Genomic DNA, 18245 nt, shown 5'->3' on the forward strand with positions numbered 1-18245 from the left:
GCTTGCAGGAATTGAACGCAAATCATGGTTTATGATTGTTACACATCCCCTACACATCGCCAGTACTTTGGGTGTGCTCCTTTCTGGGGTACCTCGTGGATCTACAATACGATAAAGAAAAACCTTATTAGAACACTCTTGCATGAACCCTTGCTGCCAAGGAAGCAAATCGGATACCAAATACATCCTCTCGTGTCCGTATTTGCTTTTGAGAGAGGCCAAGAGTGGGAGGCCTGATTAAAGCTCGCCAATCGTAGAGAATAGTATTACTAGAGTAACATGCGAGGCATCATGGGACTTATAGACAATCCTACTCTATCGTATCGGCTTCATTTCCTTGCGCTTTCATAGGCAACAAGACAAATGTAGCATGCTTGGCTCCGAACAATGATTTGTGGGACACTACTTTAGGATCACGGAACGAAATGCAATTCTGTTTCATCCACACATGTTTGGAGCTCGTAAAGAGGGTGCCCATGTTCAGCAGTAGTCATTGGACCCCTCACTACCATGACTGACCAATAGGCCTCATCTATTACATAGGCAATAGAGCACTGTGAGGGACAATTAACATATATAAGGGCGTTGATTCTCCTCCATGGCTTCCACCAAAGCACTGCAATACATCCTTCAAACATCCTTGATCACACTAGAAAGCAAGAGATCTTCATCCTCATCATGCATCTTATCTCTGTTGCCATTGCCACCCTTCTGACGACCGCCAGCGCCATCAGTATCACCAAGCCCGCAGCCGGTGACACTGTTCACTGCAACCAATCATGGCAAGTATGCTGGACCGCTGTCAAGTAAGTAACGCGACAAACCCATATTCTGAATCATGGTACAGCCTCAGCTGATGCAAGCACATTCTCCAGCACCGATCCGTCGCAGTTCTGTCTCTACCTCACCAACTTCAAGGAATATCCTCCACAGACTGTCAACCTTCTGAATCAAAAGCCTGTCACAACTAATGGTGGAGGCTGCGTGACGATCCCTTCGTCAAGTTGCCCATCCCCCCTTCGGACGACGTAAGTAACTTCATCAGCTCTGAAGCATGTGTTCGGTTTTGCTGACATGATTTATGCGCACTCTAGTCAGTATCGTGTCCGGGCTGCTTCCTGTTCAGATTCAAACACTATCTACGCTGAGTCTGGCGACTTTAATCTCGTCGCTTGACTTCCTCTACAGAGGGGGACGCACATGGAGTGAAATACAACTTGTGCATCCAGCAAAGAGGGCAGGTATCCGTGAGAAGGTTGGCTGGCAGCTTATAGGGTCGAACAGCAATGGAGACCTGGCTTTATATGTCACAGGCAGAAGCGAATCGCAACATCGCCCATCATGACTGGCTTCAACAGTCAGTTATTTGCTTAGTTTTGAGAGTTTCCATCTGATAAATCCTTGTTCAAACCCATCTCCATTACGTTCTTTTTGTAAGGAAGAAGGACCGGCGAGTATTATAACCCAGTCGATGGCATAGGAGGGGCCATGAGTCACCTAATAATATTATTGCCCCAGGATGGTAATATTCTGTATAGTGATTTCCAGTAAGACAGATTCGAAGTAAATGATTGCCAAGTTTCACCCTGACCTTTTGAAAAACGATATTTTCCAGAAGGCCATTAAACCAAGTAGACAAATTCGAGTGACCTACAAATATTCTATATGGCTTTCTATATTCACGTGATCTATGATCGCTATGGTAACAACTCGTGTTTACTGCCCAGTAGTCAGATGCAAAGAGAGCGTTTCGGAACCATTATTCGGCAACAACCACGCCAGCAAATTATGAAACTTCAGTCCCGGATACTTGGGCGCTCTATTCTTTCCTCCAAACCTATTAGTCCACGATGTTGTTTCATGCCAAGTATCAGATCGCTCCGCCGTCCCCAGATGATCCACTTCGGCTTATCCACACGGCTGAACTCCACAACGTCTGAGACTCGCATCGAGTACAATTGGATCAAGGGGGTGGAAGCGCTCGAAGAATATCAACCTGGTGGCTACCACCCGGTCATGATTGGTGATATCCTGCATCATCGGTACCGCATTGTAGATAAGTTGGGTCATGGGGGCTACTCTACCGTCTGGCTTGCTCAAGACGTTGCCATCAAGCGATACGTTGCGCTAAAAGTCAACACGGCGGATGCACATCAACGTGAGGCAACGGTACTCAAGGCACTGTCTGCACCGCCATCATCACCTTCATCTCCAGTCCGGGGACACAATTTGATACCGGTGGTGTTGGATGAATTCGAAGTACAAGGTCCTAATGGGACACATGCATGCTACACTACGGACCCTGCACAGTGCGATCTGAGGCAGATTTCATTCAGCTGCCTTTTTCCCCTTGACGTGGCTCGAGCGTTATGCTATGGTCTTACACAGGCTGTTGCGTACACGCATTCACGAGGCTATGTGCATGGTGGTTAGTCATAGAGATGATCATGTTCCCTGCAATCCTAAGATTAAGAGCTAATTCTTAGTACTATGTGGGTTCAGATATTCACCTGAGAAACGTTATGATCAAGCCCCCAACTAGTTTCAACCATATGTCTATCGAAGAATTCTACAAGGAATATGGCGAGCCCGAAACAGTTCCCATCACGCGCTGTGATGGAAAGCCCCTTCCACCTAACATTCCAGAAAAAGCAGTCAAGCCTCTATTCCTAGGAAAGTACGCTGAAACACTGACCCTGGCCGATGTACGTCCTCTTCTCAGCGACTTTGGTGAGGCTTTCTCCCCTGCATCAGAGGTTCGACTGGGGCAGGATTGTCACACGCCTCCAGGTTTCCGCTCCCCAGAAGCTAGGTTTGAGCCGCAGAGCCCTCTAACATTTTCTTCGGATATATGGAGCTTGGCTACAGCGATCTGGGAAATTGTTGGCATGAGGCCTATATTCAGTACGGACTTTGTACCCGATGATGAGATCGTGGCGCAACATATCGATGTGCTGGTACAGATGCCGAGGGAGTGGTGGCTGCGTTGGGAAGGGAGAAGTAAGTTCTTTACAGAAGATGGGAGTCCAACAGCCGCATATCTGGAGAATAAATGGCTCCGCTTGAGGAGTCATTCGAGATAGGCATACAGAAGTGGAGAAGAAAGTGGAGGGGAGTGATTGAGGAAGAAGAGAAAGCTGCGTTCTTGGATCTAATCCGCAGGATGTTGGTGTTCCGACCGGAAGAGCGACCGACAGCTGAAGATGTGCTGCAGTCGGAGTGGATGAGCAAGTGGGCGTGGCCGGACTATGAGCGAAGCTTGAATACGGCTATTTGATGTAATGGATATAAAGGTAGTACATGGTTACTGGTTAAGGGCTCAGTAAGCAACAATGCACGCTTGGTAATAAACATATACTCCGATTGCTTGTTTCTCATTGATCAGATGAGTAGAGATAGACATCAGATATTGTAGTACACGATATCAAATACTCGAGTGTGAGCCGAAACGGTAAAGAATGAGTACATTCATGCTTTTAACCAGCCCGCTGGCTATCTGCCCGGCCATATACCCCCGTCAGAGGTCATCTTGAAGATGTAAACCCTCAAACCTATTGGCTGCTGCTCTATCCTCCGCGAGGGCATTAATCCAAGCGGCAAGGCGCAAGGCGGCCTTGAAAATCTGGTCGTCAACAATCGGCGCAGCTGATTGATAATACTCACCCCCAAGATCAGTCTCTTCCAGCCACTCAACTCCATTTTTCATTACGAAATCACAATTTAGCTGATTCGATTCAATCGCCCACGGCATAATACATCGCAAGGGATCTTTAATATCCGTGCACTCGGAATTGACTGGTCGCAGCTTGTTCTCCTGGTGGAGCCTATCGGCCCATTTCTCTGACGCCTGTCGTTCAGGGTTGTGTTTGAGACTGTGCTTTATGCCATTGATCTTATGTGGAATGGCAGTATCCCAGACAGCGTGCAGGTTCCATTTCTTGGCGGTGTCATCGTTGCACGGATCCTTATCGTCGAAGCAGACATGAATGCCATTTCCACCACTTGCCACTCCTGTGACATGCAGTGGTTGGTGGAGGTCTCCAAAGAGGTGAATCAAAAACATCAAGGCCTCCGTCTGTTGGGTCTTGTTTGCCTTATGATCATTTACTTGATGAGTCTGTGATATAACAGTGTTAGATGCTACGGGGATAGATTGATGTCAAAACAAAAGTGGCAAGGTAGGCAACTTACCATATTTGCCATCTGTGAGATAATGCAGCCTTCTTTCGGGCAGTCGTGTGCAAACGAGACCGAGCAGGAATCCGGAGGGTTGTCATCTGGATCTGGATGCGAGTTAGGTGTAGAGCGTCCTGATTTAATGGGGTTGACATACTAATATAATGTAAAGGCCTAGTGAGCGGGCGTTTCCATTTGATTCTATCAGCCCACGTTGCGGCATCGGAGATATCGTAACCTTTGTCGTTCTCGAGGAGCTCGTTGACGAGATGAGAGGCGGGATCAGTAAGGTATTTCTGAGCCAGGTAGGCAATAGCTCGGTGTCCAACGTCTCCCCAGGCAGTCACTGGTTGGAATGCCAGGGTGAAACATACGAATAGACGAAGAAAACAATGCATTGTAGTGGTAGTAGTGCTGAGCGAAGAACTTTGTGACCCTATCTTTGTTGATGGTGGGGTTTGAGGCAAGGCAATCAGGCCCCGAAGGTATCATCCTTTTATGTTCCCTATCTCTCTAGCTAATCCCATGCCCAGTAGCAGTAATATCATTGGAAGACGATGCTCATGTCAAGTGTGGACCCCAAAGTTGTCATAATGACATTCAGAGCACTTGTAGTGCAACCGCACCGCGAATCCCCTTCTTCCGACAATAGGGTTTCTGTACATAGTTCTCTATACTGGATAGGTGAACAAAGAGAAACTCTACCCTACGCTAAAGCTACTGCCGCAAACAGCCAGACTAGAAGGGCCCATGGCATTTCATGGCTCGATCGAGACTTTGAGATCGGAAGAAACCATGGTGTGACCCCATGTCACTTCGAGTTTCTGACCATTCCTCTAGAACTTTAATTCTTCGGTGGATAAGAGTGCCGATCACAAAACTTACCATTAGTGCTACTATTCCCACAGATGCATTAATGAAGTCTATCGATATCACATGAGCCACAGAATGTTGGCAGTGTGAATGATAGGACTTTCTTGCACGATTTTGGGAGCGAGTAAGAAGTCTTCTGTACGAAGCATACTTGTTAATTGAGATAGCGCCAAATAACCCCAGAATTATAATCATCACCGTACTTATTTTGACACAGTGAGCTCGTATGTGACAGTCTGGATCAGCACTTCAGAAAGATAAATGTGGTAGGAAGACTACTTTGCGCCTCAACTTTTTCGCAATTTCCTTACTCTGCGCTCTGCGACTTGCATCATGCGAAGAATAGACATTGAGCACCTGGATTATCTGCAAAGCGCCTCAACCTCAATGGGCAAACACGATGGGACGGCCTTCCATCGCTCCCTGCTGTGCTCCGTAGCTTACTCCGTCCACTCTCAGTCCCTTGTCATTCAGCAGGGTGATAGTATCGCCGTTGCTAGAGAAAGGACATTTTGTTACATCGAACTTCTTCATAGCTAGCGAGTCGAGGACTGCATCACGAGGTAGCTCTTGAACCTGACCAGCAGCATTATGGAACTTCCATGACGCCAGTGCTACTCTGTGGTTTGTGAGATTCTCAAGCATAACGAACTCTTTTTCTTTGGCGGTCTTGCCTCGTGGATGGACAAGTGCCTCCTTGATCGTTACCGAATTCTCGATAATCTCTTGGGGTAGAACATCCGCCCAAGTAACGACGCGTTTTGCAAGCGCATGGCCATTGTTATCATCGGTGTGCACAGCCTGCGAGGCGAATGCAAGGAAGACGCCCGTCCAGTGATCACTATACTGAATGATGAGGCCGCCATCCTGAAAGACGCCGTCATCCTTGACAAAATGCGGGATGTTGCCCTGGTTCATATGGATATCATGGATACCATTCTTGGTATTGAACATGGAGCCGAACAAGTAAATCGTGGCTTTTTGCTGGATCGCTTTTTTCACTTCAGGTTCCAGCACATCGATGATATCGTTGTTTGTGCCGGGAATGTCATGCGGAAGGACACGGCCGCTCTTGGTAACGAAGAGGTTTCCTCGGATGAAGTCCAGGCCTTTACCATCGAAGTCGCTGAGATCTTCAATTGGATGGAAGCCGTAGTCCAAGTTCTCCAGCTTTCCGGAGATGGGATGCTCGACAATCTTGTGGTTTACCCAGTAGGCAAGCCGGGAATCCTTGGCCGTGGACTTGATGTTGATTGCAGCGCGGAATAACCCAGGGATTTCCTTTGGTTTCAGCTTATTTGGTGGGTTGCCCTTATGCTTGTGTCGATATTCACGGTCGAATTGTGGCGCTTTGGCATTGCTATTATCATGATAGTACAGCGAGAGATGCGGGGATTTTGAGTCCTCGTAGCGATCTTCGAACTCGTAGTGAGCTGGAAAAGCCTTCCAAATTCCGTAGTCTTTGACTGGCATGGTGTTTGTGATGAGTGTATCAATATGTGAGGATATGGTATATTTTCACCGTTTGGTGGGCAGTGGAAACGCAACCTCCAAGTGCGATGGGTCTATTATACATTCAAAGGCCTTGGACGAGACTACGTTTCGCTCTCATCATCGTTACCATTCCATTTCTTCTGGTCCAGAGCGGTCTACCGTATTGCGTCTTTGGGCTATCGGTCGGCCTTCAGCACGTTCCATGGGTTCTGTGAGCCAATATAAGCTTATTTCCTAGTGCTTCCTTTTATCACACCAACGCATCTCACGTGGGTACTTGTGCCGAATCAGGTCACTTTTGATATCCAAGTGGGGGTATAGAGTGGACAGGTTATAGATTTAGCTCATTTAAATATCTAAATCTCAGCAGTGCCATACACCAACGAGAGCACGATGAAGAGACACCTAAGCGGGGACAATAATGTCTGGGCTGACAATAATGTCGGGAATCAAGAGCCGCAGCCATCAGGGAGGGTTCATCCAACTCATTGCCATCTGGGGGGGCTTATTCCAGTATCACCAGAATAATAAGCAATAGATCCGTATATCTCACGTCGTTGCTTTTCTTCTGAAAGCAGCATGTCGCGAAGGCTGTCGACCTCGTATTCGTCGATCCGCTAATTTCACTATTTAAAGTTACCGTATTCAACGCCACCCCCTCAGGCATCCACTTCCAAACCTCTCCTTTCAGCGCGGACTTCCACCTATAATTCTCTTGATCCCATCTTCGCTCTTCATTTGACTTTCTCTGTGATCGGGAAGGTGGTCTGCATTGTCGGCTGCAGTTCCCACCAGCTGGAGCCAAGGAACGCCGCGTCGGATCACCAACATCTGCTGGATACGAACGAATCTTGGCTTCGTCCAAGTTTGCCCAGTCTGCGGGAGATCTCGTGTTCGAGGGCAGATGATGTGAGGCTGACTGCCCAGACGGTGATTGGGGTTAGCTTGAGTCCCAGTTAAGCTGACATAAATGGAATAGGGAGTTCTTCGACGGAGTTATGATGGCTGCAGAGAATGGAATGTGGATATCGCACACAAACAACATAACAGCCGGAAGAAGCTATATGAATAATGCATTCTAAACGTCTCATTGTCTGCTGCGATGGTACGTTCGGGAGCACTATTGGAGAAAGCTAACCAGCACTGACCATGTTCGTTCTTTAGGAACTTGGCAAGACTCTACAGCGGATTCTCAAAAACCTCCATCAAATGTTACGCGGTTGACGCGCACTTTGAGTCGAGTGGCCGTCGTGAAAGAGAATGGACAGGAGAAAGAAATTCCTCAGATCGTCTACTATCAGAAAGGCGTTGGGACCGGTCTAGCTGACAAGTATTTTGGAGGTATGGTTTCTACACGTTGATCCGACCGCGTTCCATGGCTATTTCTAACTGATGTACTAGGAGTCGCCGGGATCGGAATCAGTGCAAACGTTCGCGCCGCCTATGGCTTTCTCGTAGACAACTACGAGGAAGGCGATAAGATCTACTTCTTTGGATTCTCTCGCGGTGCTTATACCGCCAGAGCAGTTGCGGGTCTAGTCTGTGAATTAGGGCTGTTGACCCCCCGAGGCATGGACAATTTCGCCACTGTATATGATGACTTCTACGACCGAAAATTGCCTGCGTACGATGAGGAGAAGCGCCGACAGCTGGGTTTCCGCGATCCTCTCCCACGGTTCACGGTAGAGATTGTCGGCGTCTGGGACACGGTCGCATTTCATAAGCCCTGGTTGTTTGGGTTGTTTGGAAAATGGTCCGGGGAGAAACTCGAGCTTCGCAATACTCTGCTTTCCAGAGAGGTCAAGTATGCGTTTCATGCGCTTGCACTGGACGAAGAGAGAAGCGCATATCAGCCCACACTCTGGCATCAGCCGGAGAATGCTGAGGGCCAGGAGCTGCTACAGGTGTGGTTCTCTGGTGTGCATACTGATGTGGGTGGAGGAGGGGATGATCCCCGACTGGCCAATATTACCCTGGCCTGGATGATCGCGCAATGCACTAAGCATAACCAGTTGAGCTTTGATATCGAGGAGTACCTCTTCGACCGTCCTCCGCGACCGCTAGAGACGGACACGGCCCCATGGGCGACGGCATTGGGTAAAACTGACACGGGAGGCTTCGCTCGGACGGTGGAGACCATTTTGGGTGGGAAGTCCAACAGAACTCCTCTCCACTATAAGCAGGTGGGCAATGGGGTTCCACAGCCTACCAATGAGATGATTCATGTTTCCATCGATGACCGTGTTCTAAGTCGGAAGGGAAGCATTTCTGGGGCTGTATATTGGCCCTCGCAAGTGCTCAAAGCCGCAACCCCCAACCAAGAATGGGTGCTTGACAGTGGTGGCAAACTCGTGCAAGCGCCAGTGCTTAAAAAGGAGCTGTTCATGAAGGGAAGAATTAGAACAGTTCATGTGAATGAGGTAGACTGATACAATATGTCCTGGCTACTGCATGTAGGATTAGGGAGGGTCGTTTAGAGTACTTATAGCATGACTGCAATGTAATGTTTCTGGTGCTTTTGGGTATATGACAGTCCAATTTTAGTGCATCTTTTTCTTGAAGAGAGCATTGTCTATATATGATGCCAATAGTAGGCACAATGTCTCCATTACTGTGCACAACATTACTTATCATTAAACAGGAACATTGACAGCAGATTGTGAGACGAGTGATAGATAATACTCTAGTCTGCTCTTTTCCACTTTCTCCGGTTCCTCAGTCTGTGCCGCAATGAATGGTTGCCAATATCTCGCAAACCCCTGATCCTATTTACCGCTGCGACTCTGAAAGCACAGCTCATATCGAAGCCATAAGAAGGACCGAGAACTGAAATAGTTGGGCAGCCATTGAACCAGGTCTTCAAGCCTTGTTGGGATCAGCCAAGTTGAGCCAACAGGCGAGCGGCCTTACCGGAGAAAGCACCACGTATACCCACCAACGGAGAGATGGGTCCTCTACTCGAGTTCTGATAGGGCAGTTCGTTAATTTCGAAATTGAAGATCGATAATCAGCGTTAGCGCTGATCGAACAACCGGACGATCTCCAATGAGCACCAATTACTAGGGTCGGTTTTGACGCTAGGCTCCACCAGTGCCATGAGGATGTGATCTTGCCGCCCGCTAAGTAACTCCATAGCCTTGAAATAGTCTATTCATTATGCATGAAACTATGTGAGTTCTTGAGATTGCTTATGAGTCTGATTGCCTATTGGTGGTTACTTCGTGTTAAGCTTCGTGGGCATCATATGCACTGTAGGACACCGGACGACCAAAACTACCTAGATAAGCTGACTCCATCACGCAATATTTCCAGATTACCAACCAGCGTGGACTATAACTGGAAGTTCAAGACCGAAGGGCCGACAAACAGCCTACAGATGACAAATGCACTTCATGATGAACTTCCTTAATTGATGCTTGGCCGGCAAACCTTGCGCTATATCTTCTGATTCAGGGTTTTACACTACCATAGTCAAAAGTCATGTCTGTCTCCAAGACCACCATCGTGGACGACAAGTGCAGCCCTCCATCAGATACCCCAATGAGCAGTTCTGATTCTTCAGACGCAGAAAAGCATGCCCCCACAGAATCTGCGGACAAAGTTCCCCCTCCGCCTCCTGATGGCGGCTTAACTGCGTGGCTGCAAGTTCTGGGAGCCTTTTTTCTATTCTTCAACTCGTGGTAAGTAACGCTATCTTCTGAAAGATAGCTCATAGGATCAGCTAACCTAATTTCTCAGGGGTATTCTCAACGCCTACGGAGTATTCCAGAGCTACTACCAATCAGACCTAATTCCAACCTACTCATCCTCCGCCATCACCTGGATCGGCACCGTGCAAGGCTTCGTCCTGTTCCTGGTTGGGGTAATCGTGGGTCCTATCTTCGACAAAGGCTTTCTGCACAGCTTGGTGGCCTTCGGTACCTTCATGGTTGTGTTTGGCCTAATGATGACCTCGCTCTCAACCCAGTACTACCAGCTCTTCCTCGCACACGGCATCACAGTGGGCATCGGCTGCGCATTCCTCTTCCTACCCAGCATCGCCATCGTCGCCACCTACTTCACCTCACGTCGCGCCGTTGCTACTGGCATCACAGCATCTGGAGGCAGCATCGGGGCGGTCATCTACCCGATAATGTTCCACAAACTGATCGGCCAGGTAGGGTTCGGGTGGACGACACGCATCATCGGTTTCGCAGCGCTAGCCGGACTGTCAGTTCCATTGTTGGTATTGAGGCGGCGCTTACCACCACCAGCGAAGACCAGATCATTACTGGACCTCACTGCCCTCAAGGAACCACCCTTCCTCATATTCAGCTTCGGTCTATTCTTCTGCTTCGTGGGACTCTACTTCCCCTTCTTCTACCTCCAGAGCTACTTCACCTATTACTTGCACAACGACAGTAGCCTGGCATTCTACATCTTCGCTGTCCTCAACGCCACCTCCGTACTCGGCCGCATCACCCCAGGCCTCATGGCCGACCGCATCGGTGGCTTAAACACGCTAGTGCCAATCAGTCTTCTGGCAACCATTTTGGCCTTTGTGTGGATTGCCGTGAGCAATGTCGGCGGAGCAGTTGCTTTCACGTGCTTGTACGGGTACGCTTCTGGGGCCATTGTCTCTCTGCCGCCGTCTATCTTGACACGCATGTCTCCGTCTTTGGGTGCTGTGGGTACGCGGCTGGGCATGATCTTCATGTTTGCTGGTTGCGGGTTCCTGATTGGCACGCCGATTGCTTCACTTCTGCTGAATCTGGAGGAGGCTTCGTTTTGGAAGGCTCAGCTGTTCAGTGGTATGTTTGTCGCTGCGGGGACGATTTGCTTTGTTGTTCTGCGGGTGATGCTGTGGTGGCAGGGTGGTGGTTGGAAGATTTGAGACTCATTGGATAGGAGGGTAGTCAATAATGTGGAGAGTTTATGATAGCGATGAGGCAAATATGGTGACGGTCTTATGTGACCGGTGCATCATTTTTGAGCATAGAGCCGTTTGTCATGGAGTATAGAATTCTGTTGACTAGCTAGGTTCGACTAATTCAAGCCTTGTAGACAATGCAGAAAAGAAACGAAAAGGTAACTCATTTGAAATCTAGGAATGATACCTACCGTAACCCAGTCCTGCTGGTCTTCGGTCATACATTCTTTTGTCTAGATCTATCGGTACTATGCCTCCAACAATCAGGATCTAAGGCTCCGAATTAGCCATTCTCTCCACCCCTGGTCACCAACAATTGATCTCACCCGGGCCTCGAGCCACTCGGTATTTCCCCAGAAACCCCAGGAAGCCTGGAACCTGCACCAGTCCACTAGAGCCGTCTCCCAGTGGCGTACGAATGTCTCCCATTCGTACCAGTCGGTCCCTTTCTCCTGAAGAAGCATCTTATGATAGTGCCTCAACAGAGTCCTTTCACCATCACGCATGCCCAATTGCTCTGGGAGCCACTCTTCCTCATCATCAACAAGCATCTCCAACGGAACCGAGCAGGTAAAGAGTTTAGCAAGGTCACAAACTCCCAGACCTAACCCGACATATTGAAAGTCAAAGAATGCTACCTCATCTCCCTTGGTTGTCGTGAAGAGGTTCTCCGACTTAACATCACCATGGATGAGCGACTCCATCTGCCTTCCACAGGGTGTTAAGAGCAACGCAGCCATCTCAGCCACAGATTGCGAAGAGCCATCCGAAGCCCTACACAGAACATCGGACCATTCGGAGTCCGTATCCTCCACGAGCGAAGCATACTCCTTGCGTCGGGTCGCTAAATACGTGTACCCTCCGTTAAGCCAGAGGCTATTTCCAGCCTTCTCAGTACTCATCTCCCGCCTCCTCTTCGCTTCCTCAAGCGGCGGCAGAACATACTCATCCAACTTCCTCTCAGACAACAACCCCCACGAACGACTATGAAACCGCGCCAACCAATTCAGCGCCCCATACACCTGAACCCGACTCAACACGCTCCTCTTCTCCCCCGCAACCGGAAATGCAGGCCGCAAATCCACCATAATAGTCGCCATCAAACCACGAAGTTCCTCTTCACCCTGCTTTCCATGCATGTCTCGCGTCGATGCCAGACAATTCGCTACAGCAATATCATCCCCTAGTCGTGGGACTACATCACTGTAGAAGTATTGCTCCACTTCATAGCTGAGCATTTTGCGGAGATGACCCTCATCTTCCTTTCCCGCTTCTTTTCGAGGCGGTGAGATGAGCTTCAAGATCAGGGGAAACGTGCTCCCCGCGGTTCTTGCATCCACTCCGCAAAGTTTCCCGAGATGCTCCGCCGCTTCGGCGGTGGTCGCTCGGGCGGTGAGGGCGCAGATGTGCCCGTACCCAGCCCACAGGGTCTGGAGGGTGGTACAAGAGATGAGGTCGAGGGAGTGCCATGACAGCATGATGCTGGCGACCCGGGTAGGGTCACTGGCTGGGGAGGGCATGATGAGGTTCTTATGTACCACGATAGGTGTATAGTCTATGTGGTTATTGTTCTGTGGGTTTGTTTGGAACAATGTGAGATCGGGCTGATAAGATCCAAAGAGAATCTGGAAGTGTAGTTTTGGATTTCCATGGATGGGAGGCGCTAGGGCGTACTTTGTATGCCATTACTGCAATATCACTCACGTGAGTATTACATGGAGTATGGAATGAAAGTTGCGTCGTCATTCGGTGGCGTGTTTTCATTTATTCATTTCCCGATACCAAATTTCTAATCTGCTTCTTGGTATATATCCAAGTATGCTTACGGAGTCTAAAGGGACTTTGGGTGTTGGGCACAGCTTAGTAGTACTAGACAAGAAGCCCGGTTCTCACATCACTTGGCAGTATAAACTTGGTATGATACTATATCGAACCCTCAGAAAAAGCAGAGTTTTGGTAAATAAACATGCTATGCACTTTATTGTGACTTGAAAGCTTTGAGTTATCCTTCATAGTTCTAGGAAACAACCTTTTGTGACCCTTTGCTCCTTCTAAGCCTCAAGTTCGCAAGGTTGCCTGTCACTACTTAGAATCATTATCAAACCTCACACTACTGGAAGACAATCTTCCTGATTCCTCATCCGGGATTCTATCTTGCTCCTTTGATGAACTTGTGTCGTTCTCCAATCGTCCAGTGTATCTAGTAGGGGCTTGGCGCAGGTTGTGAAGCACCGTAGAGAGCCCGGTCCAATTGTAAAATTCTCTCGAAACAGTCCAGACAGAACCAGATGGGTCTCGTAATTCTCTGAGTGTTGAAGGCAGAGTAAACAATATAACCAACAAGACGACAAACGCGACGACCGTGCATACAACCATCTGCCGAATCAAATTTCCCGTCGGCATGGCTTGCATACTAAAGAAACTGGTAGCGAACGATAACGGAAGGAAAAAGACAGTGGAGTAGGTGAAGTACTTGATATTATCATTCTGCCGAAAGCTGCGATCGTCCATTTGCTGGTTGTAGATGGCCGTTGTAGTTTCTCGATGTGAGGCGACCGATTTTCTGAGGGAGGCCACCCGTGCCTGGCAGACTTTGAAGTCTCGCACCGCACTTTCGGTGAGAAGGAACGACCTCTGCACGGCTTCACGGTATTTGATCTCATCTCTCTTGGTCCACCGGGGCTGGCTGCCTCTGCGGTTCTGCTCCCGTGCTCTCCATTCTTTGATCGCCTCGAAGATGTTGTTCAGGTCTTCAGCCAAAGTGTCAAGGATATCATTCCACGATACCCACACTCTGTGAGACTTGAAATACTCGTCCAGTGTAAACTTGTCCAGTTTGTTTATAGCGTCATGAAGGTCGTTGTAGATAGCGTCAATAATTTCGGAGGTGCTCCTGTTGACCACAGTGAGGATTCGAAAGAATGATATTTGTTCCAAGGCTCTCCTCTGCTGCCACACATTGGCCCCGCATTCATTGAGTAGAACTTTGAGGTCTTCACTTTCGGAAGATAAATATGTGGTCATTGACTGTGTGTAAATGGTATAATAACTCTCAAGGAAGTGACAAGTCCAAAATCGATCAAAGAGATCTCCAAGAAATCGAAAGCTCGCCGAGGCCCGCAGCAGTTCCCGGTCCTTATACTTGGGCGACCAAGTGCTGGTTGACTGCTGGAGCATGGGACATGGGTTTGCGCGGTTTTCCCCGTTACTCGGCAACTGTAAAAAGCTACAGTGAAACTCCGTTTCCCAGATGTTGAGGACCCTGTTTGTTTTGTCGTGCAGGGATAAGGTTCGCTTGGAATGACGGTCCAAAAAAGACCGGATGTTTGATCGTTCGGCTTCGGGGGACGACAGGTAACACATCATGGCGGAGTCGACCAAGGGGCAGAGAAACCAGATGAGTCTCTTTTTGGCATTCTCGGCACTTCGATACCTGCGCAGCAGAGCCCACATGTCGCTGACATTTGTGGCCTCGTAAGCGGGCCTGTCACTATATCCGGATTTCCCCCTTCGCCTTTTTTTGCCGACATCGAGCAGCAAATGCTGGTGAACTTTAGCATCAGGCAGCAGTAGTGGGTAATATATGCCGTTGCCTTTGATCCGGACTCTGCAATCCTCGTATGCTCTTACGATGACTTCTTCGCCATTTCTTTGGGATGATCGGGTCGATTCATACGACTCCTCAAGGGAGCCCAACTGAAGCTGTTGCTCGTTGGGTTGCCACGAGAGAAAGACAGGATAGTTGTACATCCACTCGTCATTCAGTTCGACAATGTTCCTTTCATCAAGCCGATCATTGAATGGGATCTTGCTCGCAAGAACCTTTTGACGAGCCATGGCCTTCTTCGCTGCAGCATCCGTATTTCTAAGGGCCACGTCGTCTCTTGTACTCCACATAATGTAGGCCAGTTCGAAAGGAATGTGTAAATAGTAATCCCGGTAGTATTCACAACTATTCTCCTCTCCAGTGTCGCTCATGTCGCTGGAAAACAGGCCATCAGGCAGTAGACCATCTTGGAGCGCCTCAAAGGTCCTTTGCAGTGCTTCTTCGGGCTGATAAAGTTTGTCCATTGAGTGTCCATGAACAGCCATCAGGAGGCCTAGGCCATAGCGTAACGGACTATCCGAGACGGTGTTTCGTCTGGAGGGAAACGACTTTTGTGCTTTCAATGTGCTCTGCCACGGCGCATTCGTGCCATCCAACAGCATCTGCCCTCCCAAACGGTAGAATAATGCCGTGTCGCGCGAGTGGAGTTCGAATCGACTTTCGTATGGGGAGCGGGTGACAGCAAGCAGATTTTCATTGACATCCTCATTCATGGTCGTGAACCTCCGCGCAATATCTTGTCTCAATCGCTCGGGGTCATACTTTTCCCTCAGCCTGATCGTCTTTTCGCCATCATCTTCTATTTCGCTAGTTTGACCATCTGCTCTTCTGGCCGATCGGTTCGTCCTTTCCTTCTTACCTTCCTCACTCCATTTGAAAATGACACTTAGGGCCAATATTGAGCCAAAAATCCAGGCTTGGTCATCCAGCCGGTAATAGCCAACACCATCTTTGCGCCCATGACGCCAGACACTCGCATTTCTCACGTCCTCCTTTTCGAGCTCTTGGAGCCATTTCATCACTCCAAAGCGCTCGCCATTCCTCTGTTCGCTCAACAAGTACTCGATCACTGACACATTCCCATCCTTCTCGAACACACGATAGTACTCGTATGCCTTAAGAATCTGCAACGGTGTATCGGTGGGGCCGTCATCCGGTAACCATATCGTTTCCGGCATGACTTTGCCATCCACCCAGTAGTTGCGAGCATACTTCCCTTCTTTCGGCTCTGCATGAATAAATGTCCAGCGAAGATGGCCCAAGCAAGCGTTTTGTATGCGGCGTCGGAGCTTGTGGTTATACGGAAGGTTTTCCGCAACCTCCACCAGAAACTTGAAAGCAAAGCTATTCATCTGTTCAGCGATTACCCTATCCAATCAGGCGCCAAACTTACTATGCCGCCGAATGACAGACTCGATGGCCCGACAAATTACCACACGTCAAAGCGAATACTTCGCTCTTTCTCACCTCTCCCCCTTCCTTAGCAGTCGTATACTCCCAAACGTAGTCGTCGATGATTGGGACCATGCAGACTGAAAGAATATGTTCCACGTTTCTTTCCACGAAGAATCTTGAGAGGCCACGTTTCCCGAGCGGGAAGTCATCCGGTACGCTCACCCCTTCGCCTGCCGTTTCGCTGAGGTATCTGTTGATATCCAAATCGTTTGCCGTCAGTGTAAGAAGAGAACGGTTGTCTGCTCCCTTTCTTATGAGAACCATCTTGTATCCAACTACCAAATCCCTATATCCCTTCGGCTCGACTACGATCTCCTCCCTTTCAGCCTGTTTCATCGTCCATGGCTCTCCATCCACAAGAATTCCTATCACGACTGCTACACCGTCAGGATGGTTGGCTTGCTCAGTACTATCTTCTTCCGGGGAGCGTTCTTTGCGGCGGTATGCCGCTATTTGATCCGTTGGGAACTCGTGCACTCTGACAAACCCATAACCACCAGGCCCATCTCCTTCTGCATAACGCTGGTTGTCATTGACATCCCCGTTGAACTGACAATCACTAGCGACAAAATCCAACTCTGTGATAAGAAAGTTTAGGTTCACGTCAAGCTGAACTGTGATGGGTTCACTTCTGCTCTTGTTATGCAGTCTGGAATGTACGACCACAATGCCGTCTCGAACCGCCCACTGTTCCTCCAGTTCCCACTCCTCGGTTCGCGATGTCAAGCGAGGCCAGCGATTCCTTAACCATTGTGTTCTGAGCTCCCAATCATCTATCGGGGTAATGACAGCTAGACCAAAACCATACCCACCATATTGAATATCCGTCAACGCCCTTTTGCGATGGGAAGTCATGAAGGGTTCGGGCAGTGAGGCATGATCAATCGAGAACATAGATGACGGTCCACAGCCCAAATAGCGCGATATCTGCATGTACTTGCCCCAGTCTGACATTGTCACAGTTGTACCTCCATCCCCAAATGAAAGGTGTGTAGTTTTGGAATTCGTATTATTATGATTCTCGCCCGAATCATGCTCTGTCAGCTCCCCTGTCTGGGGCACGTAGGCTTTAGTTTCCACCCTTCCTTGCGGACAGATCTGTATCCAAAATATAAGCGCTTCATGTCATGATAAAAATCGTATGAATGCTTTACATAGTTTCTGGCTTCTTCAGGATCCCAGTCTAGATGGAGATAGTCGGATAAGGTCTTAGGCTTGGGTTCTATTATCTTCACTGTCGGCTTGGGCGAGGCAGGCGGACTTGACATTTTGCTCGCTAAGAGAGATAGCAACAGGTCAATCTATGAAATGAGAATAAAGTGCTAATTAGCCTCGTCAGCATTTCAGGCATAGCCGGACATTGGGGATAATAACAATCCAGGAAACCCTCATCTTGCGTTGCTTATCTTAGCTGCGTCAGCTCAAAGTTTTCCTTAGCGCTGCACGTCTACTTGCCCCCACCTCCACTCCCCGAATGTGTCTTAGTGTCATTGGGCAGCAGTCTGTCAGATATGCGAACACCTGCACCTCATGGGGTTTAGAACATTTTCATGGCTCTGTGCTTTGATACCGTGCTTATTATATCTAAAAGAGGCCTGTGGTTACTTATTTGATTCAGTCCAGTTAGACACATAGCAACTCTCCGATCTTATGGTTTGAAATGTCAGTGTCCATAAAGTTACGATTACAAAAAGCAATCAGTGAGAAAGGTATATCTACTTGACGATAAAG

At 48.7% G+C, this 18245-nt stretch overlaps 8 protein-coding genes across 8 annotated transcripts; 4 read left to right on the forward strand and 4 right to left on the reverse strand.

Moving 5' to 3' along the window:
• Positions 1-478: 478 nt before the first annotated feature.
• On the forward strand, positions 479-1575 carry ASPBRDRAFT_142527 (uncharacterized protein). The gene is made up of 3 exons (XM_067619199.1): positions 479-806; positions 876-1028; positions 1095-1575. The coding sequence occupies exons 1-3, from the start codon at positions 679-681 to the stop codon at positions 1174-1176; spliced, it is 363 nt and encodes a 120-aa protein (XP_067485367.1). The 5' UTR covers positions 479-678; the 3' UTR covers positions 1177-1575.
• A 187-nt stretch (positions 1576-1762) lies between these two features.
• Positions 1763-3332, forward strand: ASPBRDRAFT_71356 (uncharacterized protein). The gene is made up of 3 exons (XM_067629126.1): positions 1763-2428; positions 2503-3069; positions 3117-3332. Exons 1-3 carry the CDS (start codon positions 1789-1791, stop codon positions 3275-3277), a joined length of 1368 nt encoding a protein of 455 aa, XP_067485368.1. The 5' UTR covers positions 1763-1788; the 3' UTR covers positions 3278-3332.
• A 169-nt stretch (positions 3333-3501) lies between these two features.
• On the reverse strand, positions 3502-4574 carry ASPBRDRAFT_167619 (S1/P1 nuclease; the record flags this gene model as incomplete). Its single annotated transcript, XM_067619622.1, has 3 exons — positions 3502-4117; positions 4192-4283; positions 4334-4574. 3 exons carry the CDS (start codon positions 4572-4574, stop codon positions 3518-3520), a joined length of 933 nt encoding a protein of 310 aa, XP_067485369.1. The 3' UTR covers positions 3502-3517.
• Positions 4575-5229: 655 nt separating this feature from the next.
• ASPBRDRAFT_61553 (uncharacterized protein) lies at positions 5230-6522 on the reverse strand (the record flags this gene model as incomplete). Its single annotated transcript, XM_067628316.1, has 1 exon — positions 5230-6522. One exon carries the CDS (start codon positions 6520-6522, stop codon positions 5434-5436), a length of 1089 nt encoding a protein of 362 aa, XP_067485370.1. The 3' UTR covers positions 5230-5433.
• A 1048-nt stretch (positions 6523-7570) lies between these two features.
• ASPBRDRAFT_167625 (T6SS phospholipase effector Tle1-like catalytic domain-containing protein) lies at positions 7571-9055 on the forward strand. Its single transcript, XM_067619623.1, has 3 exons — positions 7571-7648; positions 7708-7884; positions 7945-9055. Exons 1-3 carry the CDS (start codon positions 7615-7617, stop codon positions 8970-8972), a joined length of 1239 nt encoding a protein of 412 aa, XP_067485371.1. The 5' UTR covers positions 7571-7614; the 3' UTR covers positions 8973-9055.
• A 1028-nt stretch (positions 9056-10083) lies between these two features.
• ASPBRDRAFT_113379 (uncharacterized protein) lies at positions 10084-11416 on the forward strand (the record flags this gene model as incomplete). The annotated part of the gene is made up of 2 exons (XM_067616733.1): positions 10084-10223; positions 10282-11416. 2 exons carry the CDS (start codon positions 10084-10086, stop codon positions 11414-11416), a joined length of 1275 nt encoding a protein of 424 aa, XP_067485372.1.
• Positions 11349-13050, reverse strand: ASPBRDRAFT_37341 (uncharacterized protein). The gene has a single exon (XM_067623707.1). The coding sequence runs from the start codon at positions 12928-12930 to the stop codon at positions 11716-11718; it is 1215 nt and encodes a 404-aa protein (XP_067485373.1). The 5' UTR covers positions 12931-13050; the 3' UTR covers positions 11349-11715.
• Positions 13051-13324: 274 nt separating this feature from the next.
• ASPBRDRAFT_61557 (uncharacterized protein) lies at positions 13325-17901 on the reverse strand. The gene is made up of 3 exons (XM_067628317.1): positions 17669-17901; positions 16453-17612; positions 13325-16403 (listed from the first exon to the last, which is right to left on the reverse strand). Exons 1-3 carry the CDS (start codon positions 17780-17782, stop codon positions 13535-13537), a joined length of 4143 nt encoding a protein of 1380 aa, XP_067485374.1. The 5' UTR covers positions 17783-17901; the 3' UTR covers positions 13325-13534.
• Between the last annotated feature and the right edge of the window lie 344 nt (positions 17902-18245).

This window comes from Aspergillus brasiliensis (assembly GCF_001889945.1).
Source record: "Aspergillus brasiliensis CBS 101740 unplaced genomic scaffold ASPBRscaffold_1, whole genome shotgun sequence".
Lineage (NCBI taxonomy): Eukaryota > Fungi > Ascomycota > Eurotiomycetes > Eurotiales > Aspergillaceae > Aspergillus > Aspergillus brasiliensis.